The sequence below is a fragment of the Peromyscus maniculatus genome, chromosome 2 (assembly GCF_049852395.1).
Source record: "Peromyscus maniculatus bairdii isolate BWxNUB_F1_BW_parent chromosome 2, HU_Pman_BW_mat_3.1, whole genome shotgun sequence".
NCBI classification, from domain to species: domain Eukaryota; kingdom Metazoa; phylum Chordata; class Mammalia; order Rodentia; family Cricetidae; genus Peromyscus; species Peromyscus maniculatus.
In genome coordinates, this window is record NC_134853.1 from 69,611,608 (window position 1) to 69,639,284 (window position 27,677).

The window sequence follows — 27,677 nt, forward strand, 5'->3', positions numbered from 1 at the left end:
CATCTGTCTGCTTTACCTTAAGCTTTCCTTTTTGAGGACTAAGATTCCCTGCACTGAAAAGCCCCATTTCCTGTTAACCTCTCTCTCCCCGACAACAGGTTGATTTGTACTCAGCAGCAGCAGTGAGAAAGGCCCTTCGTGCAGTGCTCAGCAGCTGCATTATGATCTCTTGCTTTGTGGGGTTGAATTGATTCAGCTCTCCAGTTCCCCTCAGTTACTCCTAGCTGCATGTATGCAGGGAAGAGAAGGCTCTGACACTGATGAAGAGATACCTGGCTGCGCAGTAGCCGAGATTGCGGCAGATATTTAAGGCATCGATAGGTTCCTTTATTCTAGGCACTGTACAGTCCAGTGCTTTTTGCGTGCGAATGTTCTTGAATCTTTAGACTTCTAGGCTGAGTAGGCAGTGCGCCATGAGATTTACTGTGTGACCTACATATAATCCAGTAATACACACACCCTCCTCACCCCGCCCAATCTCCGTGTAAGGACAACAGTAGGTCATCAGACCGCGTCTTGGCGAATGGTCAGGCACACAGCCAGTCAGTGCTCACTGACAGCTGCGGGCGGACTCTCAGCTGCTTGTAGCTGGCCCTGTGCGTCCGACATTGCTCACAGAGGGTTAGTGCCTACTGACCTCACAGTCCTCTTGGGCTGGGGCGCTCCCGATTCCGCGGTGTCCCTGCTTTTCGGTCCCCGACGGAGGGCAGCCTAGCGGTGACGCGGGTTTCCCAGCCGGCAGTTTTAGGACGCGGCACCCGGAAGTGGCGGCTGGAGCGGGAGCGCTGAGTTGTCGGGCGGCGGGACAGCGGCCCGGAATAGGGGGCGGGGGCGTTGGTCATGTTTCCCTTCGGGCCCCACAGCCCGGGCGGGGACGGGGCGGCTGGAGCTGAGGAGCCGCCGCCTCTCGGAGGGCCGGCGGCAGCTTCCAGACCGCCCTCTCCAGCTCGGCGGCCGGCGCCTCCACAGCAGGGAGCTGACGCGGCCCCTCCCCCGCCGGCAGCCCGCAGCCCTCGCCTCCCGGGCGGCCCCGCACTGTCCCCGGGCGAGCGCGCCGGAGAGCCCGCGGGCCCCGGGGCTCTGGAGTTGTCGGCTGCTGCAGCGCAGGCAGAGCTGTCACCGTCCTCCTCGCCGCGCAGGCGCTCGAGGCCAGACTGCAGGGCCGGCAGCCGGGGCCGGCAGGGCCTCGGCGCGGGCCTGGGCGGCCCCGGCGCCAGACTGTTCGGCTGGCTGAGAGAGCGAAGCCTCGGCCGCGGGCTGTTCGTGGACCCGGCGCGGGACAACTTCCGCACGATGACGAACCTGTATGGCTCCATCCACCCCGCAGACTCCGTGTACCTCAGCACCCGCACCCACGGTGCTGTCTTCAACCTCGAGTATTCGCCCGACGGGTAAGCGCCTGCGCCCCAGCGGGCGCCCTCCGCTCAGGCCGGCTGCGGCTGCTGGGCTGCCGCCCGCCCTGCCCCTGGCACTTTCACAAGCACATTGTCTGTCGCCTCTGAGCCCCGACCTGGCCTTTGGAGGTGGGCAGGCCAGGGCTTCCCTTCGGGGTCCTGGAGGCTCGGTGCAAGAGAAATACCTTAAGCTATCGCCGCAGGTCCACCAGAGCCAGTCCACAAGTAGGACTTTCTGGCACACAGTAGGTGCTCAGTGAATGTACTTTAAATAAATGCCCATCACTTCGCTGCCATCCTCGGTGGGCCTTCCTCTGAGCTGAGTTTGTGTTCAAGAGTTCAAGGTAGGAAGCTTGCAGAATCTTTGACCCTTATGCCAGATACTGCCATGAGTTGACACTCAAAAGCTCTAGAAAGATACTAAGACACTGCAGAAATATGTTTCTTGGTGTTTGGGCCATTTATGGGATAGGCTACATGCTTGGGTTAAGGGTATCTTTCTTTTTTTTTTTTTTTTTGACTGACGTTTGTTTGCTCTTGGTTTACTTCAAGCTATAGGAAAACTTCAAAACTATCCGAGGTCTGTTTAATACTTTATCTTGTGAGCGCAGAAGTTCAACGACAATCAGAGGAAAAACACTGCTCACGGTTTCACCCTAAAATGACATAACTAGTAGCATTGTTATCACATCGGGCCTCTGGGTTACTAGTCTTTGCTTAGTTAATGCATTCATTCATTCAGTCCTTCATTAACCAGATGCTTCTGGAACACTTGATAGGTTGCAAATGCATAGATAACAGTAGTGAGTAAAACTAGCTAATGCCACTCCTTTTACTGAGCCTGGGCTCTATTAATTCAGTTGGAGATGAGATTCTAAGTAATGCACAGTGTACACCTACAAATTGAGATGAAGGCTTAAAGCCTGTTGAGCTAGGTTACCTTGAAAAAGTGACACCTGGATCAAGAGCAGAAAAAAAATGGCAGGAGAGAAATGAATCAAGACTGCTGGGTAAAGAATAGATTTATTTCCTATGAATATGAACTTACGTTGAAGGGCCATATTAGCGTATAATGTTAGAGGAAATGGAAATAATGAAGCAAAAATTTTCAAGGAAGGAAGACCTAGAATATGCCGAGAAAGAAGCATGGGAACACAGTTACTGAGCAAAGTAAAACCTGTTTTATTATTTTAGTTCATTGACGAAAATGCTTCTTCCTAATGATGCCTGGTCCTAGGATCTCTGGGGCTTTTCCTTCTAGTAGCTGGCTCGAGTTTTAGCAGGGGGTGCATACCTGAATTCAGAAGACAACTGATGAGAAGGGAAACTTTAGTTAGCTGAAGCGTATTCCTTGAACCTTCTTCCTTTATGTGATATTCTTTTTTTTTTTTTTTTTTTTTTTTTTTTGGTTTTTCGAGGCAGGGTTTCTCTTGTGTAGCTTTGCGCCTTTTCTGGAACTCACTTGGTAGCCCAGGCTGGCCTCGAACTCACAGAGATCCGCCTGCCTCTGCCTCCCGAGTGCTGGGATTAAAGGCGTGCGCCACCACCGCCCGGCAACTTTATGTGGTATTCTTAAAGCTTCCTCCTCTCCCCAGATACTGTCTGTGCCTCTCTTTTCTGCCCCTCAGCCCCTCTTACCAAACTCGATACTTGGAGGACTTGAGAAGTAGGTGTGTAGTTCTCTGGAGGTAGAATTTTAAATAGGATATGGTGAGTCTAGAATTAATTATGAAATATTTAAATTGCCAGGGCTGTTAGAATGAGGGATATTACATATAGTTTTCATTTGAATATGGACTACATTCTCCCAGAGAAATTTATTTATTTTGTGTCTCATGGTTGCCCTGATACTCACAATGTAGACTCAGATGGCCTCAAAGTCACAGAGCTCCACCTCCCTCTGCCTTCCAAGTGCTGGGATTAAAGGCATCACATATTCATACAGGTTCATGTGCATTCCATGACTTATATGTGGAGGCACATGTGTGGAGGTCAGAGGGCAACCTATAGGAGCCATTCTTTTCTTCCACCATGTGGGTCCCAGGGATGGAACTCAAGTAGTCAGTCAGCCTTGGTGGTAAGGCCTCTACCCACACAGCCATCTCCCCAGCCCCAGAAGCATTTTTAAAAAGTAATTATTCTGGTACTCAGCCCATGAAATAGTCAGGGAACTTGCTGTACAAGCCTGTTGATCTGAGTTCTGATCCCTGGAACCCATGTGAAGGTAAAAAGAGACCTGACTCCGCTAGGTTGTCCTCTGACCTGCACATGTACCCATATATCACACACACACAATAATAACAACAACAACTTAAGAGGCTTTAGCCGGGCGGTGGTGGCACACGCCTTTAATCCCAGCACTCGGGAGGCAGAGCCAGGCGGATCTCTGTGAGTTCAAGGCCAGCCTGGGCTACCAAGTGAGTTCCAGGAAAGGCGCAAAGCTACACAGAGAAACCCTGTCTCGAAAAACGAAAAAAAAAAAAAAAAAGTATATGTATTGCAATTTCAAAAAAACAAAGAATAGATAATTTCCTTCCAAACTAGTAGAGAGAAAAGTATGAAACAAGGGGAAAGATTACAAAAAGAAGGTAAGAAGATGTGGCTCAGTGCAAACATGAGGACCTGACCTTAGCACCCTTAGCACCCACACAGCTGGGTGTGGTGTCTCACATCCCTAACCCAGCACCTTGTGGAGAGAGGTTGACCCCTGGGGCTCACTGGCCATTCACTGTAGCCCCAAAAGTGAACTCCACGTTCAGTGAGAAACCTGTCTCACACAGTAAAGTAGAGAGGCTGGAGAGATGGCTCCATAGTTAAGAGCACTGGCTGCTCTTGCAGAGGACCTGGGTCCCAGCACCCACAAGGCAGCTCACAACTGTCTGTAACTCCAGTTCCAGGGGACCCATTATGTACATATGTGGTACACATACATACATACAGGCAAAACACACAAATTAAATAAGTAAATTTTTAAAAAATACGTAGAGAGCAATAGAGGAAGACAAGGAAGACAACACATACACACACACACACACACACACACACACACACACACACGAAAGCTCATCCACATATGCACAGACATGAAAAGGTTAGCAAAGGACAGAAGAAAAAAGAGCTGTTGATATTGTTTAGTGGTAAAACACTTGCCTAGCATGTGGGTTTAATCCCACTACCCTCCCATACAATGAAGCACAAAGAATAGCTAAAAATAAATCCAAATGTTACTAAGTATAATAAATATAAATGTTCTAATGAAAAACCAAAAAAACAAGCTGCCAGGAGTCAGGCCAGGAGGGCCAATTGGGCCCATTAGTTTGACACAGGCTTAGACAATATATCAAGACCCTATTTCAAAGGGATGAGCAAAGACTGTTTCATTACAAGGGGAGATAATTAAAAGGGTATAGAAATATATATATATATATAAGAAATATATATAATATATATATAAGAAATATATATATACATATATATATATATAAAACATTCTAAAACAACTGGTAAATTACATTAAAAGGAGAATAAAATAGACTTGAAGGAAAAAATTACTAAAATGACTAAGTTATACCATAATGGTGAGAACTCAGCTCTACCTGGAAGCTTGAATGGGTATTTACATAAAGATTAAACAAGTATTAGATTTAAAATATAAACATCAGACTGGAGAGATGGCTCCAAGGTTAAGAGCACTGACTGCTCTTCCAGAGGTCCTGAGTTTAATTCTCAGCAACCACATGGTGGCTCACAACCATCTGTAATGGGATCTGATGCCCTCTTCTGGCATGCAGGTGTACTTGCAGATCCTGCCACCTCCAAAAAACTTTTATTTATATGTATGTGAGGGTTTTGTTGTGGTTTTGATTTGAGATAGAGGTTTACTATTTGGTTGAAGCTAGCCCTGAACTCACTGTATAGCCCAGGCTGGACTTGAACTTAGGGTATTCCTCCTGCTTCAACTTCCTGAGTGCTGGAGTTACAAGCATGCACCACCATGCTCACCTACCAAAATGTATTTAAATGAAAAAAGTTAGTTGTAAACAAATGTGTATAAGAAAACTTGGGGTAGGGGAGGAGATAAAAAACCAAGTTATGCACCGGGTGGTGGTGGCACACTCCTTTAATCCCAGCATTTGGGAGGCAGAGCCAGGCGGATCTCTGTGAGTTCGAGGCCAGCCTGATCTACAGAGTGAGTTCGAGGACAGGCTCCAAAGCTACAGAGAAACCCTGTCTCAAAAAAACAACAACAACAAAAACCAAATTATGTATTTCTTCATCAAGGGGCTGGCTTATACCCTATCAGGCTAATTAGATAAAACCAGACATACGACTCTTTCCTTTATGGCTTTTTAGTTTTGTCTCATATTTCACTCAAAGCCAACCTTTCATGAACTGAGAGTCCACAGACACTCTGAGCATAGCTTTTGGAAGTCCTCAGCGTGGTTGCTAAAAGTGACAATCTCTGTGGGGCACACAAAAGTGAAGTCCAATGGGTAGAAAAAAGAGGACCATGTACTTTCCTCTGTAGTCCAAAAGCTTGATTTCCTTGAAGGTGCTGTTTACCACCAAGGTGGCTGTGAAGTCAGGTCTGGCTTTCAGATATGTGCATTCTGGGAAGCCATGACTGTGTGAGAAAGAGCTGGACATGCGGGCTACAGACACGACAGGGCACAGAGAACAGATCTCAAATGACAACCCTTATAAAAGAAAGCATTTAGTTTGGGCTTGCTTCAGTTTCAGAGGTTTAGTCCTTAGTCATTTCAGGAGGGAGCAAGGCAGCACGCAGGCAGACATGGTGCTGGAGAAGGAGCTGAGAGTTCTACATCTGGATCCACAGGCAGCAGGAAGAGAGAGTCACTGGACTTGGCTTGGGCTTTTGAAACCTCAAAGCCCACCCCCGTGACACACCTCCTCCAATGAGGCCACACCTCCTAAGTGTGCCTCTCCCTGTGAACCAATGGGGGGTTTAGGGGGGACAGATGGCTAGTCTTAATTTAAACCACCATACTGCCCTTTTGTTAACATCTGAAAAGTAATTTCCCATTATTCCTGACTTCACTCTGCAGTTACCTCTAACCAACCATAGTACACAAAGGGCATATGAAAAATTCCAGAAATAGCTCAGAAGTTTTACATTTTATGCCAGTGTTCACAGTTTGATGAAATCTCTCGTCATTCCCCTTTGTCTCACCTGGGACATGTCATCCCTTATACTGTATCCATACTGTGTGCAAGAACACATTGCTCGGCACTTGGGCTCTCAGTCACCAGCTCATCTCAGGTTTCACAGTGCTGTGTTTAACCGTTATTTTTGGTAGTAGACTACAAAGCACTAGACTAGTGGTGCTGGCAGTTGGAGTATGCCAAAGAGAAGCCATGGTTCATCCTGTAGGTGAAAAGATTGGAAGTTCTCCACTTGACAGGGAAAAAGCAGAACAAAAGACAACCGTGCCAGACTGCTGGCATCTGCAGTGGGGTAATGTGCTTTGAGAGTAAGCACACTTGTGTAACTTGCACCCCAGTGCAGTTACAACTGCTCTGCTTGATTATACTTGTTATTCTTCATTTACAGATTCAAGCTTGGCATTAGTGTGTATAGGAGGAGGACAGTGTGTGGAGGATTCCTTACTGTTTGGACTTTCAGACAGCCACTTGGGGTTGGAGAGCTTTCCCTGATGAATAGGAGGACAGTTACGATGTTCTGTGGTCTATAAGATACTCATTTTCTCATGTATATTTAGGTTGCTTTCAATTTCTCCTTTTTACAGTGAAGCATATCTTCATGTTTCTCGTGTTTATTAATAATTTCTTCACTCTACTAAATCCCCAGAGAAGAAGTTATCTATAATATGTATAGTTATAGATAAGTGAGCCAGAGAGTGTGAGAAGAATAAACAGGAAATGTGTCGCTTCCTTTCAGGTCAGTGCTGACAGTTGCCTGTGAACAGACTGAAGTCCTGCTTTTTGACCCTATTTCTTCAAAGCACATAAAAACCCTTTCTGAAGCGCATGAAGACTGTGTGAATAATATCAGGTGAGTATGCTAGTAAATAATGAGCTTTTAGTGTGACTCAGAATCTGGTTTGCAAGTTAGTGAAAATGTGTCATGCATTATCCCGTTGCAAAACTTCCCTTATAATTACAAATTTTACTGTTAATGACTTTTGGATTGGAACTTTTCTGCAATATATTGTTTACCTCCATGCAATTTTTTTTCCTTTTCTCTTTGTGTGTCAAGGTCATCATTATGAACTTTAGCCATGTGCTACTATACTACTGCATTGGCTTAACATCATCTCTCACAGTCATACCACACCCACATCCAGACTATTGAGAGAGAGAAAACATCTTTGTAACATCCTTCAATGCTAACTCCTTCCCTAGTCAAAGATTTGGGAAGTAAATTACAGGTGAACAGTTGGGTGGATTAATATGCAATCCTTAAAATGATGATTGTAGAGACTATATAACACTATAGACAAGTGTTTGGGACTATGTAAGTTAAAGTTATACAAATTCTACAAGTATATGAGTTGATACAGAGGATTAAAAGATGGTGTTTAACTCCTAGCAGTAGTTTACATGGGTAATTTACTATTAATTTTCTATTTTCTAAGCTATATGAAATGAAATTGTATTTTATAGTTATGACTTTTAATGTTATTTTAAAAAGAGATATGAAAATTACTTGCAATTTAGGTAGCGTGCTGTGTTCTGCTGAAACTCTACTGATGCATGCATGCAGAACCAGAGAACAAGTAGTACAGAGTCATAGTTAGGTTCCAGAGAGGACAGGCCTGAGATCTGCACAGGGCTGAAGCTACCGGGTCCTGGCCTTTCACTGCAGCACTGATAGCTGGTGGTTATGATCTTATCAGTTAAAAAGATAAAAAGCACTGAGGAGTTTGGTGTAAAGAAAGACCCAGAGCCACATTCACCACATGAAGCCACTAGTTGAAATGTCTGTCTCATTTATGAAAGGCTGAGAAAAAAAAAAGCTGTTTTGCTCCCTGGGTCTGTAGGTTTTAGCTGATAAAGACACAGCCTCATGACAGAAATTGAGTGAAGGTACTTGCCAGGTTAGTGACTGAATGTGTACTATTTCCAATACTATCATGAAACTGGAGCCCTGAAATGTCATTATAAAACCTAGGGGCCCAGTAATAGACTAGGGACCCAGATGGCCAAGTAGAGGCAATCCTGAAACCCTTAAATAGGAAGGGAGAGAAAAAGTTAACTTCGTCCACTCAAGCCTATAACGAAAATTTCAACATTCATGAAGACATCTAATATTAATACAACAAAGTCAAACCACCAGAACAGGGATTTCTCTGGATGAAATTAACTTATGGAGTAAGTAGTCCAACAAAGAGTTTATTTTTAAAAATAAATTATTTATTTTTTTTTTGACTAGGTAATACATGCACGTGGTACAAAATTCAAAGGTACAAAAGGGTAAACAGTGAAAAGTAAGTCTATTTCCACCTCTGTCGCCTAGCCACCCAGTTTCCCTCCCCAGAGGCAACCACTATTACTAATTTGCTATCTTCTCTGAGATAGTTTATGCATGTGCAAGCATATAAATACACACATACACACACATACCCCACATATACTTTTATATAAATGGTAGCATTCTACACATACTATTATATGCCTGGCCTTTTTAACTGAACATATTTAGAGATCATTTCATTTTAGTATCCGTGGGATGATCTTATTCTTTTTAACGGCTGCATAGTATTCCATTGATTGGGATAAACTTTAAAACATTTTTAGGATGCTTAAAGAGATAAAGGGTGTTCTTTATTAAAGAGAATGAAGAGTATAAATCAAAAGAGGTGAAAGAAGCAGGTTTATATAGTAAAGAACACATGGAAATTAAAAATGTTGCTATATAATTGTATTTTAAAGAGGGAGGGTGTAGCTAGGGCTTTAGCTCAGTGATACTTGCTTAGCATGTCCAAGGTCCTGGGTTGGATCTCAAAACATTGCTGGGGGAAACAAAAGACAAAAAGGCTTGACACTTGAAGGGCCATAGTTCCAATTTGGGGTTGGTAATGTAGCTCAGAAGTGAAGTGTGTGCTTAGCATCTATAAGGCCCTGAGTTCAATCTCTAGCACCAGAATTAAAAATAAAGACTTGGGGCTTGGGATGTAGCTCAATTGGGAGAGTTCTTGGTTAGCATATGTGAATCCTCTGGATTTCATGCGACACATAATCGAGTGTGGTGGCTCAGCCCTGTCACCCCAGCACTTGGGAGGGAAGCAGGAAGACTGAGAGGGATTCAAAGTTATCTTTGGCTCTATATTGAGTTGGAGGCCGTCTTGGGCTACATGAGACCCTGTCTCAAATACAAAATAAATAATAATAACACATTTTAAAATAGAAAAAATTTAGGTTTAATTGATCAGATGAAGTTTACTCTTTAGTCGTTGATGAGTGAATTGGAAGTTGGAAATAATACCAAAATATTCACCCAGTACATACAAAGAAGGATTAAGAGGTGTTAAATGTCTATAACTTATAACACAGGATTAACTGAGAAACTACAGCATTTATAAAGAATGCAGAACTGGACATGGTGGTGCATACCTACAGTCCCCACATTTGGAAAACTGGAGGATCCCAAATTTGAGGCCAGCTTGGACTGCAAGTGGAAGCTTATTTCAAAATTAGTTGATTAATTAACTAATTAATTGTAAATAAAAGTTGTAGAGATTTCTGAAATTGAACTTGATAATTGTTCAGACTATTTAGTAATGAGGGAGAGCCAGTTTCTTTTTCTTTAGACTATGAAGCAGATTCAAGATGAATCTGTATCTGGACAGGTTGTGGTAAAACTCTAGATTAAATCTTAAGAAGTGGGAGCTGGAGAGATGGCTGAGTGGTTAAGAGCACTGGCTGCTCTTCCAGAGGACCTGAGTTCAATTCCCAGTGCCCATATGGGGGCTTGCAACTCTCTATGACTCCAGTTCCAGTGGATCCCAAACCCTCTTCCAGCTCTGTGGGCACCAGGCACACGTGTGGTACACAGACATACATGCAGACAAAATACCCCTACACATAAAATTAAAAACTACTAGAAGTATTAAAAAGCTGTAAAGTTAGAAGCCAGTTACATGTGGGAATATAAGTCAACTGACAAAGGGCTGCTTCTCAGCCGATGTGAGAAGAAAATGGAGTGTGTTTGATAAGGCCAGGCTGTGTACCACATTATGTCAATATAATCCAGACTAAAGAATTGTAATTAGCTAAAATGTTCACTGAACTATTAATAGTGCAGAAAATAGAATTCTGAGGGTTTTTCTTTACTGTTGCATTGGATATGTTTAAAACAAGACCAAAACTAAAGCAGTAAGCTAGTACAGTGGCGTGGGCCTGTAGTCTCAGCTGTTTATGAAGCTGAGGTGGAGAGATCACTTGCAGCCCAGAGTTCAGCACAGCAAACCTCATCTACAAACAGGTCAGCGGTGCTAGCGATGCAGCCCGGGGTCAGCGCTCGCCAGCACCCAGCATGTGGAGGGCCTGCATTTGCTTCTAGCATTGCATTGCAAAACACAAAGAACAGGATGATTGAGACCTGTAGATAAGCCCTGTCCAGTAGAAACCTAATGCTAGCCACATGTGTGATTTTTGTTAGTATATTACTAAAGAAAGAAGCAATATTAGTTTAAATGTATTTAGCCCAATATTTCCAAAATACTATAATTTCAACATGTAATCAGTACAAAATTCTTGAGATATTTCATTCCACTTTCTAATGGTATCTTCAAAACCCAATATGTATTTTATACTTAGAACATATCTCAGTTCACACTGGTCATATAGCAAGTATTTGAAAGCTAAATGGAACTTAGAGATACCACATTTAACAATGTGGCTTTATACAGCAGGAACAATAGTTAATGTGGGAAAGTTTTTTGTACTGTGGGATAATGGTACAATATAATAAGACCCATAAGGAAAAAGACAGAAATATTAAGCAATTCCAGGCATTTTTAGATTAGTGCATAATTAAATGTGTGCATTAAAAAACAAACAAACAGCAACAACAACAAAAAACCCACATAACACTTAAGGGGGAGCTGGGCGTTGGTGGCGCACGCCTTTAATCCCAGCACTCGGGAGGCAGAGCCAGGAGGATCTCTGTGAGTTCGAGGCCAGCCTGGGCTACCGAGTGAGTTCCAGGAAAGGCGCAAAGCTATACAGAGAAACCCTGTCTCGAAAAACAAAAAAAAAAAACAAAAAAAAAAAAAAAAAAAAAAAAAAAAAAAAAAAAACACTTAAGGGGGCTAGAGAGATGGCTCAGAGGTTAAGAGCCCTGGCTGCTCTTCCAGAAGTTCTAAGTTCAATTCTCAGCAAGCACATGGTGGCTCACAACCATCAATAATGAGATTGGATTGGATGCCCGCTTCTGGAATGCAGACATACATGCAGGCAAAACACTGTATACATAATAAATAAATAAATAAATAAATAAATAAATAAATAAATAAATAAATAAATAAATAAATAAATCTTAAAAAGAAAAAAAAAACACTTAAAGGAATAGGTAAAATTTTGCAAATACAATTTATAGCTTCAGACCACTAGAAAGGGAGGACACATAGCCAGTTCAGTTAAAGTAGGAAAACTTCAATTGGTTTTTGGTTTTTGTTTTTGTTTTTAATTTAAAACAGAGGAAGGATAAGAAATAGAAGTTCAAAATATAGACTATTCTCAGAAAACATACATAAATTGATGTTAATTAAAAGACAGTCTGGAGCTGGGTATGGTGGTGCCTTTAATCTCAGCACTTGGGAGGTAGAGGCAGGAGGATCTCTATGAGTTCTAGACCAGCCTGATCTATATAATGAGTTCCAGGACAACCAGAGCTACAAAGTGAGACTGTCTCAAAAACACAGAATGATAACAACAACAACAACAACAACAACAACAAAACCAAACAAACAATCTACAATTTGAATAATAAAAGGAATAATTTGTATGATTTATATATATATATTTTTTTTTACAGAGCAATATCATAAGAAAATAAGTGAGAAAGCTAAGACTATCACTATTGGACAGATGAAAGAGCATAGGCATTAAGGGTAAAATGTATGGTATTTGTAGTTAAAGGGAAAACTCAAGATAATCACAAACTTTTATGCACCTTAAACCCAGCCCTGGTATCACAAAGCAAAAGCAAAGTGCCAAGTCCATAGTGCTGATGAGGTTTTTGATAGCTGAATACAAAGCTAGTCAGTGTAAACCAAGCTGTTGAAGAATTAAGACTGCACATTTAAAGTGTCCTGAGTAACATTTCTAATAAAACAAGTGCTGAATAAGTAATTATATACATGTATGTACATTTTAATACAGAGTTTAATGAATAGGAAAGAAAGGAACTCTTGGACTGCAAAGGAAGTAGAAGCAGGAACACTGAGAAGTAAATAGGCTTCAGCTTTTACCCTGTAAGATCTACCAAGTGCTGGTGATCCTGAGCTTTTGTTTTGATAGAAATGAGGAGCTCAGGGGACAGAAGATTCTAGGGTCAGCTCCAGATAAAGGTTCTTCTAGAATACTGTAAAATCTGGAATCCCAAAGATCTCATTTGCAGTATAAACCACTCTGAATCTAGACTAGCGTCAAGAAAAATGGTTAACCACAAGTCAGTGCTCATACAAGCTGACCCTTCTATACAGTCCAATACCTCCAGCCAACTTGGATCAAGATTGGAAGGACTTTCCAAGATACCTGTAAAACAAAAACATTTAAGTCAGCCAGGTGTGGTGGCCCAAAGCTTTTAATCCCAGCACTCCAGAGGCAGAGTTAGGTGCATCTCAGAATTGAAGCCAATCCCGTCTGAATAGTGAGTTCCAGCCTGGCTGGGCTTAAAAAACAAATGCTGGTTGTGGTGGCACATGCTGGTAGGATTTCCTGAAGAGGTGGAGGCAGAAGGATCAGAAGTTTGAGACCAGCCTGGGCTACACATTAAAACAAACAAAAACAGTCGTAGTAGTGCACACCTTTCTTTATTCTCAGCACTGGGAAGGCAGAGTCGGGAGCATCTCTGAGTTCAAGGCCACCCTGGTCTACAAAGCAAGTTCCAGGACAGCCAGGGCTTTGCAAAGAAACACTGTCTTTGAAAACAAACAACAAAAAGCCATAGACATGTAAGTCCTCCCTGAAGTAACACAGTACCATAAAAAAGCCAACTACTCCCAGAGTAGTCTATTAATACAGTGAGTTCTTGACTAAGATACATACCATCAGAGGTTTTCATAAAACTAAATTTAAACACTTGTGTTGAGTAGTGTGCCATGAACAGCTGAAGTTGTTCTGGAGAAGACTAAAGTGTGGGAATAACAACCATTCCTGATGTGAAATGTAGTCTCGGACCAGAACTAGAACAAGTGACAGTGGAATGGTAGATCACCTAGAAGCAGACCTTTGAGATAGGAATGTTTTTACATAAGAGCAGAAGCATTGCAAATTGGTGGAAAAGATGGCATTGATAATATACATGAAAAGTTAAAATCAGATCTCACACCATAGCTGAAAATAACTTCTAGTTAAAAACCTATGAAAGCAACCCTTTAACGTTTCTAGAGAAGTAGAGAATATACTTATGTCTTTGTGTGAGAAACTATTTTCCTAATTTATTTTATATACATTGATATGAGAGTATTGGATCCCCTGGAACTGGAGTTATAGACAGTTGTAAGCTGTCACGTGGGTCCTGGAAATTGAACCTGGGTCCTCTAGAAGAACAGTCAGTGCTCCTAACCACCAAGCTATCTCTCCAGCCCAAGAAAATATTTTTAAGCCGGGCGGTGGTGGCTCACGCCTTTAATCCCAGCACTCGGGAGGCAGAGCCAGGCGGATCTCTGTGAGTTCGAGGCCAGCCTGGGCTACCAAGTGAGCTCCAGGAAAGGCGCAAAGCTACGCAGAGAAACCCTGTCTCGAAAAACCAGAAAAGAAAAGAAAATATTTTTCAGACACTAAAAGCATAAACCATTAAAGACTGGTGAGTTCAGCTGAGTGGAACAAAACATTGTTGTAGTTTTGTTATAGAAACCCTAACAGAGCCGGGCGGTGGTGGCGCACACCTTTACTCCCAGCACTTAGGAGTCAGAGATAGGTGGATCTCTGTGAGTTCGAGGCCAGCCTGGTCTGCAGAGTGAGTTCCAGGACAGGCTCCAAAGCTACACAGAGAAACTCCGTCTGGGGAAAAAAAAAAAAAGAAATCCTAACAGTATGGAAAGATAAAGGCCAATAGAAGATACTTCCAGTCATGAGCAGAAGGATCTTGAGTATGTTAAACCTTCTAACAAATCACAGAGAATCACAGTGAGCAATACATTTGGAAAGGTTTTCAAGCTCATCAGTTGTCTGAAGAAATATAAGGATTGGCCTTGATGCGAAGTAACCCTTAGGTATATTGATAGTCTAAATAGGTAACACAGTTTTCGAAACAGTTTAACAATGCTTGGTAAAATTAGAGATCTCTATACTTTTAAGGAATTAATACACACCTTAACCATATGAATTAGGTGCATAAGGAAGAAAGGTTCATTATAGCATTAGACTAGAAAGAAGGTAGAAATGACTCAATATGTCTGTTAAGAGGAAAGCAGATAGTTTAGTGTACAATGGAATACTATACATCAGTTAAACGAACCAAAAACATCTCAAAGTGTAAGGATGAGACAGAAAAAGCAAATTGTAGAGTGAGCTGTATGGTATGATACCATTTATATAAAATTTTAAAGCATCACAAACGTAAGCTTGATGAAGGCATGCATTTGTTCTGTTTTATCCTAGCACCTAGAACTGTGCCTTGTACACGGTGGGTGCTCATTAGATATCTCCAGAATAAATTGGATATAAAAAGTATGGAAAATGATGGATACATACATATTAATTCATGGTATTAAACATGTGCATGGGGAATGACAAATTTTGGATAGTGGTTCCCTCTGGAGAGGGAGGGAGGGGAACGGGCTTGGGGAGGGACTCACGATGTTTGTATTTTCAGACAATTCTGAAAGATAACGAAATGTTAAAATTTGATGAGCTGGGTGGTGGGTATCATAGGTGTTTGCTATATTCGTTTTAATTGTCCCTATTTCTAATATTTTACAATTGAAAATTTTTATATCTCAAAAAGAATAGACTTTTGTCAAGTTGTTTGCCCCTACTCAAGGTGACAATCGACTAACACGTTTGGATTCTTTATCAGTGTCAGCTCTCATGTGCTGCTGTCAGCGCGCGCCACAGCACACGTGCCTACCAATTTCAGTCTAGGAAAACGGACTGTGACGCCTGTCTAGAAGCACAAGTAACTTAAAAGGTTAAGGATCTGAAAGGTCTCTGGGTGCATGAATTTAAGTGTGCACTACTGAATAATACTAACTTCCATTTCTTGAGTCTTTACTGTGTGTCAAACCAGTAAAACACTTTTAATATGCTATATTACCGGGCGACAAAAGGTGCCTTGCTTCCAAACCTGACAATCTTAGCTTAATCTCTGGGACCCACATGGTAGGAGGGGAGAAGCAACTCCACAAAGTTGTCTCTAACCTTCTCATGTGCACCAAAGAGTGAGTGTACGCACATGTACACACAAGTACAGGTTAATAAAAATTCTTACATTTGGCTGGCCTGGCTGGTCTTGAACTTGTCCTTCTGCCTCAGGTAGTTTGATGTTTATTGTGTCTTCATGTGAGATAGATACCATGCTTGTTTTAAGGCATAAGGAAATCATGACTCTTATAAAGAGATGTCTCCAAGGCTTCATATACAGGAAGTAGTAGAAATAGAATTGTATGTGGTTCCCTCACTGTAATGGTGAGCATACGTACATTTTCTGGTTTCATTCTAGGTAGCTATTTTGCAATTCTTGGTAATGTCTTCTAGTTCATTTTTTATTTTTGTGGATTGTTAATCTTATAGAATAACAATAATGAAAGTTGAATATTTTCTGTTCATGTTTTAAGAAAGAAAAATGTTTATGATTTAAATACATTTTATAGGCTTCTTATTCCTGAGAACTTTATATTTAGATGTAAGAGTCCATATAGCAATCCAGATTCCTGTAATTATGAGGTTGTAAGAGAAAGCCCCAAAGTAAAACTAAGAATATTCACTCAATGATGTGACAGAAAATCAATGTAGCACTTACTTACTAATCCAGAGTCTTTGTTGGTCTTGGGCTGTTTTGTATATTTTACACAATATAAGACAAATACAGTGTTTGCCAGTTGAGAGGAAATATATTTTATGCATATGTAATTCCATAAAACTCTGAATGTGATATTGGAGAAGTGGTCAAGATACATATAAAATCATTGGCAATAGCAGATCTGATAGAGAAAATACCAGAAAAAACAAAGTGATAGAAATAATGGCACAAGAACACCTAGAATTTCATGAATATCTCACTGGCTCTTGGGACAGCTGATAAAATCTGAGGATTTATGGAAAAGTGATCATCATTATAGTACAAAACTCAAATATGAAGGGAAGATATAATCTATTATAATTTCATTGCAGAGATTATACCCAAAACAAAACAAAAAGACCTCTAGAATTTAATCCAGTTTAAGAATTTGCATGTAGTTAAATTTTTTAAAAAGTTTCTTTTCATAATTTTTTAGTTTAAATTTTTTAAAATACTCAACAATATTTTGACTTGTACAATGAGATGTAGGTACTAAAAGAATTCACTTTTGGGGCTGGAGAGATGGCTCAGAGGTTAAGAGCACTGGCTGCTCTTCCAGAGGTCCTGAGTTCAATTCCCAGCAACCACATGGTGGCTAACACCATCTATCATAAAATCTGGTGCCCTCTTCTGGTGTGCAGACAGAACACGGTATATGTAATAAATAAATAAATCTTTTAAAAAAAATAAAAAAAGAATTCACTTTCAGTTCCCTTTATCCTGTTCCAGTGACCCTCAAATAGAAGCTTAGCTTCTTCAGACAGAGGCCCACCCAGAGCCTTTATAGCCAACTTAGAGTTGTGTGGGCACAGTTGAGAGGGTCTGATTCAGACAGATTTCAGTGTTTGGGCAAGCTCCTACTTGTCAAAGAATGTAGAGTTAGAAACACCTCATAACTTTTTTCTTTCTATAAGACAGTGTCTCATGTAACCCCGGCTGGCTTTGAACTCACTGTATAGGCACATATGACCTTGAACTTATGATTCTCCTGCTTCTGCCTCCCAAGTACATGCTGGAATTGCAAACCCCGGGCTTCATGTATACTAGGCAAGCACTCTACCAACTGAACTACATCCCAGCCTAACAGTTACAGCTTTCTAGGCTATTCTAAGTTTTAACTGGAGAGGAATGGGCCACATATCCAAGGGCTTATCTAATCCTTTCTACGTATTTTGGGATAAAAATTGCCATAGATGATGTCTTCATCTACACATTACTCTTACTAGTGTATGATTTACCAATATAAAAAAATTATCAGTTAATACTTTGGGGGAAAATGAATGAACTAAAGTCAAAGTATTGAATTTTTCATTAAGGTAAACTCAATTCAAAATTAATTAGCTTTTCTCCAATATTCATTCTACATTTTGGAGATTAAAATATTCTTTATGCAACAATTACTTTTTAGTTATTTTATTTTATTTCTTATTTATTTTGGGGGGGGAGTCGAGACAGGGTTTCTCTATGTAGTTTTGTGCCTTTCCTGGAACTCACTTGGTAGCCCAGGCTGGCCTCGAACTCACAGAGATCCGCCTGGCTCTGCCTCCCGAGTGCTGGGATTAAAGGCGTGTGCCACCACTGCCCAGCTAAACAGGAATTTTTTGCTTTTCGAGACAGGCTTTCCCTATATAGCTTTGTGCCTTTCCTGGATCTCGCTCTTTAGACCAGGCTGGCCTGGAACTCACAGAGATCCACCTGCCTCTGCCTCCCGAGTGCTGGGATTAAAGGCGTGCGCCACCACCGCCCATAGTTATTTTATTAACAAATACTGAAAAGCTTATTTCCTCTATCTTACTTAACTTTTAAAATAAAAACCCAAAAGTTTGGGGTCCTGGTCATATCAATGATCTTAAAATTCCTATGAAATCATCTCACTCTTTTCCTTAAAACTCCTCATGTGGCCCAGAGTGGTGGTACATTCCTTTAATCCCAGCATTTGGGAGGAAAAGTCAGGAGGATCTCCGTGAGTTTAAGGCCAGCCTGTCTGCATAGTGAATTTCAGGTCAAGCAGGACTACATAATGAGATCCTGTTTAGAGGAGGCAGGATGGAGGGAGATGATGAGAAAAGCCATTAGGAATCGCTGGAGGAAGTCAATAAATTCCCCATTTGTCTCCTGAACCACATGCAGCGATCTTTTACATACCTGTGTGTTTCTTACCTCTGGGAGTTCCTATTCCTTTTCAGTCAGTTCTCATTGTACCCTTTCCTAACCCATCTCTTTATTTTGCTTATTTCACATAATAATTTTATGTAACAATGTGTTTTTATCTTCTGGGTAATGAACTCTTTAATTCATTCATTTAATAATGGTAATTTACAGATAGAACTGGAGATGTAGGTTAGTTGGCAAAGCGCTTGCTTTTATGCATCAAGCCCTGGGTTTGATCTTCAGCACCACATAAACTGGGCATGGTGGCCCATTCCTGTAGTGAGACAATCCTAAATTCAGTGTTATCTGAGGCCAACCTGGGCTATATGACACCCTGTCTCTAAGTCAATTTTAAAAAGGAGCACATGCGCTTGGCGTTGCAGCTCTAATCATGTGGTAGATACTTTCCCGTCTTCAAGGAGTTTATAGCTTTGTAAAGTGACTCTTTATACTACAGTGACAGTGTTTAATATTATGATAGACATGCACAGGCCAGCCTGGGCTACCCAGAGAAACGCTATCTAGAAGTGTAGAGTGCTGGTGTGGGAAAATAGCTCAGTAGATAAAATGCATGTATAGGAATCTCGGTTCAGCTCGCCAGCATCCACCGAAAAGCTGGGCTCAGTGCACTCATGTGTAACTCCATTCTAGCAGAAGTAGTGAGTTTCAGTCAAGAAGCCCTCCCTCAAAAAATAAAGTGAAAAACAGCAGAGCAAGACAGCCTCTGACTCCGTAAGTGAACCTACACATACATGTGCACATACAGATATACCATACATGCACCCCCCAAAATTACAGAGTGCTTGGGGAACTTTAGCATATTTGTAAACTGCCCTAGACTGGATAAAGAAGGCTGAATTTAATTAAAAAAAAAAAAAAGCATCTGGCTTCCTGGAGATGACAGTTAAATATTAAAAAGAAAACAAAATTAAGAAAGAAGAGGAAGGTGGGCCTAGAATTAAAGCCATGATAAGTGTATGGCCACACCGCCTCCAATGTGCTAAGCAAGTTCACGTGCAGAGCTTCTGAGGAGAAACTAAGCCTGCTTAGTACTTGGATGGGAGATAGCCTGAGAATAGACTAGAGATTTATAAACAAGAAGGAGACAAATAAAACCATGGTAAATTGCAGTAAGGTCGTGATGTTGTTACATAGAATTATATATAATTTTATGTTGGAAGAAGCTCCAGCATTCATTTGTTCTACCGGAGACTATGAAGTTATATGTAACAATATTTGCTAAAGATACCATACTACTATTAAATTAGACATAAACAAAAGTGAGTGGTCAGTTATAAGTGTTTGTATGTTGTTACTAAGGGTTGGGAAATTAGTAAAAATTATAAAAAGTCTGCATTATAGCCTAAGTCCATCTTACAGTCTTGACTAATAAAATGTTGCCATGGGAGATTATTTGGGGAATGCTTTTGAGTTAATAGATTGAAATGATGGCACTTTGAGTCACAATGTTTGTATGTAAACTTGTTAGTTGGAAGAGACATTACTTGTAGCAAATCTCTATTATTAGAATCATTTGTCTAATACAGTGTCCCCTTGAGCAAATCTGTTTTCTATGAAATTTTCTTTTTTCATTTCCTAGGCAGATTCTGGAGTTCTTTTCTTTCTTTCTTTCTACCAGCTGTGCTCCAAACACCTATTCACAATTTCTAGTTTCAAATAAAATCAACAGTGACATGGGCCAGTTATAGTACATCTCTAGTAGCAGTCTGGCTGTGTGGACAAAGGTCGCTGTCTATTGTGTCAGAATCGCTGGGGTTCTGCAGGGAGGTTGCAGTCCTTTGGTTCCCATTGGTAATTAGAGATTGTTTCTAAAGTCATATTTTCTAAAGTAGAGATTAAATGAACCAGTTTTTCTTTTCTGCTTTTGTAGATTTCTTGATAACCGGCTATTTGCTACCTGCTCTGATGATACTACAATAGCACTGTGGGATCTGAGAAAATTGAACACCAAAGTATGCACTTTACATGGTCACACTAGCTGGGTGAAGAACATCGAATATGATACTAATACAAGACTCTTAGTAACATCAGGATTTGATGGAAATGTCATTATTTGGGACACTAACAGGTTTGTAAATAGGAGACTATGTTAGGAATGTGATACTGTAAAACTTTTTTTTCTCTTTAAAAGGTGGTGAACAAGTTCAGTGTTCTGATCTAGAGTCGGGGAGTGGGGTGTCAAAAAGTTAAGCTTTGTTGGGGAAGAAAAACAAGGGAAAGTGATTCCTAGGCTGGGGACATGGCTCAGCTGATTGAGTGCTTACTTAGCATGCATGAAACCTGGTGTTTGCTCCTCATCACCGCATAAAACCAGACATGGTGATGTAAGCATGTTATCCCAGCACTCCAGAGGTAGACACAGATGAAAAGTTCAAGGTCATACTTGATTACATAGCAACTTGGAGGACAGCCTGAGCTACATGAGATGCTCCTGTCTGGAGGGCATGGGTTGGGGGGAGCAGGTGTGGTGGCACACGCCTTTAATCCCAGCACTCGGGAGGCAAAGGCAGGCGGATCTCTGTGAATTCAAGGCCAGCCTGGGCTACATAGAGAGTTCCAGGACAGGCAGGACAATGTAGAGAGACCTGGTCTAAAAGAAAAAAAATAGGAGGAGGAGGAAACTAAAAACACCAAACCATGGTTCCTTCTTTGATTACATTTAGTCATGTATAAAGATTTTAGAACTAAGATTTTATATATATATAGTTCATTGGCAGAGAGATCTTTTCTAGCCTGCACGGGCCCACCACTGCAAAACTAAAGAAAATGGAGGAAGTTACATGAGACCAAGGCATATCTCTACTGAGAAAGATTGGTTTATAAAATGAATTTCCTAAATATAAGGGAAAATATTTTTATTTCCTATGTGAAACAAAAATATTCTTCATTCTTTGGTCATTTGATTCTAAACGTATTTATTTTCTGCATTAAAAAAGCAGTTTTTATGTGGAATGATTCTGATCTAGAAGTGGTGTTTAGAAATAACACATGGTATTGTTTGGGTTGTCTGTGGAAGGAAAAGGATACCTGCTGGCACCCGCTTGGCAGGACCACAGTTCCTCAGTATCCTGTAGTGCACAGCACAGTGTATACAGTGACCTCAGCTATGGAGCATTGCAAGAACATGTTTGCTTACAGAAAAAGTGTTTGCAGGGGTGAAGCTTTGGTGGTGGTGCTTGAAGTTGTGCTTGTCACTAAGAGTGGTGTGGTAAATTGTTAATATAGTTGACATATTAGAGTCTTCAGATGTTATGTTAAAAAGGAGATATTCTTAGTAAAAAAAAATTTCTAGGTACACCCAATGGTTTGAGTGAAGGACAGAGTTACTGTTTTTCAACAAATACAAACACACCTTTTAAAATGCAGATGTAAAAGTGTGGGGGGTTAATTTAGGAAGAAAATTTGAATAGGAATATAAGTAATCATTTCCAAATTAGAAGAAGAGTGAAAACCTAATAAACAGTCAGTCGAAGAGAAGCAGAAAATTGGGTGGATAGGGTCATTTAAAAAGCAAACAGGCCACACTGATGGCACATTTCTGTGATCCAAGTGCTTGGGAATCTGAAGCAGGAAGAATTGAAGGCCAGTCTGGGGTACATAGTAACATTTTGTCTCAGAAAACAAAAACAAGCTGGATCTGTAATCCTAGCTACTGGGAATGTTGAGGCAAAAACACTAAGGCAAAACTAGGCAATTTAGTAAGACCTTGTCTCAAAATAATGTAATAAAAGGGCCAATGCTCAAAGGCAGAGTACCTGCTTAGCATGTGTGAAGCCCTAGGTTCAATCCCTACCACTAAAGGAGCCAATTAAAATATAGTGGTAGATTAAACAGTAATATCAAACTGTGTGTTCTCTAGATGAGCTACATAAAATATAACAAAACCAGAAAACAGAATAGGGAAGAAAACTGATAAGTATTCATCAGAAGAAAACAGCTGTGGCTGTAGTAATAGCAGACAAAATAGTATTTAAGGAAAGAAGTATTATAACCAATAAAAAGGTCCTATATTAAAAGACTAGTTTTACTAGAGTATTACCAAAAAATAAAACTTATTAGAAGCAAAACTTGACAGAATTACAAGGAAAAAAAATCAATAGAAAATGTCAGGTCCGTTTTCTCATTTTTCTAATAGATAAGGTAGACCTTTTTAAACAGGCCAGGGAGATGGATTAGTAGAGAAGGCATTTGCTCTGCATGTCTGGGGGCCCGGGTTCCATCCCCACAACCCACATCAATGTAGAAGGAGGGAGGGACCTCTGACCTCCATACACATGCCATGATACACTCCCCCCCCACACACACACACCATGCTTTTTAAAAATGACTTAAAAATCGAGCAAGGCTTTAGAAAATTTAAATATTAGTAAACATGACATATACGTTTTTTAGAATTCTGCTCTTTTTGGAGGCCCTGCTGCCCAGCTCCGAAATAAATCACACATGGAGGCTTATTCTCCCTCTCTCTCTCTCTCTTTTTTTTTTTTTTTTTTTTTTTTTTTTTGGTTTTTCAAGACAGGGTTTCTCTATGTAGCTTTGTGCCTTTCCTGGAACTCTGTAGCCCAGGCTGGTCTCAAACTCACAGAAATCTACCTACCTCTGCCTCCTGAGTGCTGGGATTTAAGGCGTGCTCCACCACTGCTCGGCTTTGGAGGTTTATTCTTAATTATAAATGTCCGGCCTTAGCTTGACTTGTTTCTTGCCAGCTTTCCTTAATTTATCCCATCTACCTTTTGCCTCTGGGCTTTTCCCACTCTCTTAGTTCTGTAAATCTTACTCTTACTCCTTGGCTTGCTGTGTAGCTGGGTGACTGGCCCCTGGAGTTCTCCTCCTTCTCTGGCTACTTCTTCCTTCTCCCTCCCAGATTTCTCCTTCAATTTATCCTCTCTGCCTGCCAGCCCTGCCTATTTCTTTGCTCTGCCCCACTATTGGCTGTTCAGCTCCTTATTAGACCATCGGGTGTTTTAGACAGGCACAGTAGAGTTAAACAAATGCAGCATAAACAAAAGTAACACACCTTAAAATAATATTCCCCAACATTTCCCTCTTTGTGTCTAATAAAAATAAAGGTTTTAACTTTAACATAGTAAGACTACATACAAGAAAAACAGGTGTCAAGTAGGAATTACATTTACAATGTTCTGTCCATTTGTAGTTGACATATGCAAAGAGAATAATGCATTATCTATCTTATCTTAGTGAATCCAAAGTTTTACACCTAACTTACTTTCTATCATAACTAAGGAAAACTGCAACTATAACTATCTAGTCTTCAACTCCATCAAAGACCCAGAAGACTATAATATTACCTAACAACAGAAACATTCGGCTACCTGGACAGTCACCCAAGGTTCCTATGCAATGTTGGGGCATCCATCTTCAGCCTATAGGCCCAGACTATATGGCAGACTTTTCAGTGGAGCAGGAAATTTGAAGGAGTGTCCTGCCTTGTTTTGGCAAAGTTCAACAGTCTTTTTCCTATGTGTCCTGCATGTCCAGTCTGCACAGCACATAGTCAAGCCATCAAAGGCAAGAACAGTTTGACCAGTGGCTAACCTTGCCACAATGAAAGCAAACTCCATAAGGAGTTTCTACAATGCCCATCATCTCTGAGGTAAATTGTTGCTACCAGGAACAGATGTGCCTCATTGTCATGAAAAGCCCTAAGTTAACAAAACATTTTAAATGCCATATTCTGTAGGTCTTTGAAAGGTTTGAAGGCCATCTGTCTATCTCAAATATATCTCTATATGATCTAGAAAGCATGCTTAACATATCTACAAATATGTTATACATGACTAACCACTAACCTATGTTTCCTGATTATCCTATATAGTTTATAATAATAGCTTTCAAAAACCATAACTTCATCCTACATTTCCAAATGAACTGCATAGACACAATATCTCAGACAAAAATAGAAACATACATACAATATGTTGTAACAAAAATAACTTTAAATTTTCATTAATATACAAAAATCCTTTAAACAAGAGTAGAAACATATATACAATGTAACAAAAATAACTTTAAATTTGTATCAATATTCTATATTCCCCTAAATGATAACAAATATCCATAATCCACCAAATAACTAAAACCACTCATTCTCCTCCTTAACTCTTGGGAATGTGGGTATCATTTTCTTTAGACTGCTTCTTGCTGTCTGTGGATGAAGCATCTTTAGGGACCCAGAGAGAAAATTTTGAGATAATGACCAAATCCTTGGGAAGACCAGCTATAATCTTTGTTGATGGATATCACCTGTCAAGATTCAGGAGGTCTCACCCCTGATCACACCTGATGCCTCTCATTCCTGAAGGAATCCACAGCCTCTTATTACCTGTGGGAACAAAACTCCAAAGCATTTTTGATTTCCATTTGACAAATTTTTTTTTTTTTTTTTTTTTTTTTTTTTTTTTTTTGGTTTTTCAAGACAGGGTTTCTCTGTGTAGCTTTGCGCCTTTCCTGGAACTCACTTGGTAGCCCAGGCTGGCCTCGAACTCACAGAGATCCTCCTGCCTCTGCCTCCCAAGTGCTGGGATTAAAGGCATGCGCCACCACCGCCCAGCTTTGACAAATATTTTTTTTTTTACTTTTTTAAAGTTAAGATAGCTCTAACGTATCTTGGTTGGTTCAATTTTACAGTCCTGCTCACAAGCCCATGTCTGCCGGCAGCTGTCTTTTGCTCATTACCATTCAAAAAATTCAAAATCAGCACAGTAACATACAGGATCCAGATTTCATGTGTATTTCCCATCTCTACATGGCTTTTTTTTTAAAAAAAAAAATATTAATCTTACTTTTACTCTGTCTTTAAAGACTTTATTTTAAAACTATTTATTTCTTTCTATGGCTGTCCATACCCCTTTTCTTTCTTTCTTAAGCCTACACACTTTGTTAAACACACTGTAACCTATTTAGAGGTGGGTTGTTTGTTTGTTTGTTTTTCCAATCTGGACCTCTTTTACTCCATATCTCTAGTCTTTTGACTACACAAGCAAACTTTTAAACTGCTAACCTACACCTGGATCCTCTGTGAGTGGTTCTTGGCTAGCTCTGCCCACTTCTGGACTAGTGAAGGCCAGGCCTAAAGCTCATAGCCCAGTCAGAGGTGTATGACCAAAAACTGTGTTCAACCTTCCTAGTGCTCTAGAATGCCGATGCTTGCACTATAGCAGGCATTTTTACTTAGTTTTTTGTTCCTACTTGATGTACTGGCTGTTCAAAGGCTCATTGACCAGCAGAAGCTGTCTGGCCGAAAATCTTAAAAGAACCATACCCGCCTCCCCTTTTTTTTTCCAGCTTTCTCAGGTCCTGGGGATATTCAAGTGCCATATTAGTATGCCAAAATGTTTGTTTTTTGTATATTTGTTTTTTCTTTATCTCTTTTGGGGGGCCACTACTCAGCTCCCAAATAAATCACACATGGAGGCTTATTCTTAATTATAATGTCTGGCCTTGGTTTGGCTTGTTTCTTGCCAGCTTTCATTAATTTATGCCATCTACCTTTTGCCTCTGGGCTTTTCCCGCTCTTACTTCTGTAACTCTTATTCTGTAGCTTGCTATGTAGCTGGGTGGCTGGCCCTGGATGTCCTCCTTCTCTGGCTACTTCTTTCTCCCAAATTTCCCCTTCTATATATCCTCTCTGCCTGCCAGATCCACCTGTTTTTCTCTCCTGCCTCACTATTGGCCATTCAACTCTTTATTAGGACCATCAACTGTTTTAGACAGGCACGGTAAACCCAGCTCCATAGAGTTAGACAAATGGAACATAAACAAAAGTAACACACCTTAAAATAATATTCCCTAACATATATGTCTTCAGACAGACCTAGAACCAATAGAGAAATAAAAAAACAACTTGTATTAAACTGCATAGTAGTTATCGAAGAAATGCTGTCACCCAAAGTATTTTCTCTGAAATCAGGACAATTTCATTAACACAGTTATTAGAAGTGCCTACATTTAGCTTAGCATGGTAGTTCACACTGTAATTCTAGCATTTGAGAGCTTGAGGCATGAGGATGAGATTGATGCTAGCCTGGGCTACATATGATGAGATTCCATCTGGGAGGGAAAGAAAGAGAAAGTCCCAGGTGTAGTGAAATTAGAGGACTGAAAGTTAATGAACTTATTCAAAGAAATTAAGGAAAAATGGGGTAAACTCAATAAAGATGTATGGAAATAATAAAAAATAGAAGTATAACATCAGTATTGAAAATGAAAATACAGGGCTGGAGAGATGTCTCAGTGATTAAGAGCACTAGCTGCTCTTCTAGAGGACCCAGGTTCAATTCCCAGCACCCACATTGACAGCTCACAACTGTCTTAACTCTAGCTCAAGGGAATCTGACACCCGCACACAGACATACAGGCAGGCAAAACACCAATGCACATTTAAAAAAAATAGATGAAAATGAAAATGCAGCTAGGCACACTAGTGCACACCTTTAATCTCAGCACTTGAGAGGCGGAGGCAGGTGGATTTCTATGAGTTCCAGGACAGCCAAGGCTACAGAGTGAGAGTCTGTCTCGGGGGGGAAAAAAAAAAAAACAAGAAAAAAGAAAATACAATAAGATTAAAAAAAAAATCTGTTCTTTGAAAAAGCTAAATCAAATAGAGGAGGGGATAAGATTCATCAAAAGAGAAGACAAAATTGAACAATACTAGCAATGAGAAAAGGAATGTGAGCTAGATGTGGTGACATACACCTGTTATCCCAACACTGAGCCTGAAGCAGGAGGATCATAGGTTCAGGGCCAGGTTGGAGTACACAATAGGACCCTGTCTCAAAACGACAAAACTGTGGCCAGTGAAATGACTCAGTAGATAAAGCCTCTTCCCACCAAACCTGACAACCTGAATCAATCCCCCTGCCCTCAGGCCAACATAATGG

At 40.6% G+C, this 27,677-nt stretch overlaps 1 protein-coding gene across 2 annotated transcripts in view; it reads left to right on the forward strand.

Annotated features, from left to right (window-relative positions):
* Positions 1-249: 249 nt before the first annotated feature.
* Positions 250-27,677, forward strand: part of Dcaf10 (DDB1 and CUL4 associated factor 10) — a 47,376-nt gene continuing 19,948 nt past the window's right edge. The window contains exons 1-3 of one of the 2 annotated variants that reach the window (XM_042271089.2): positions 522-1,391; positions 7,315-7,428; positions 20,648-20,845. In XM_042271089.2, the coding sequence (XP_042127023.2) occupies positions 841-1,391; positions 7,315-7,428; positions 20,648-20,845 (863 nt within the window). In that variant the 5' untranslated portion in view covers positions 522-840. Of the gene's footprint in view, positions 1,392-7,314; positions 7,429-20,647; positions 20,846-27,677 lie in introns of both variants that reach the window. The other variant, XM_076564122.1, reaches the window with a different exon arrangement.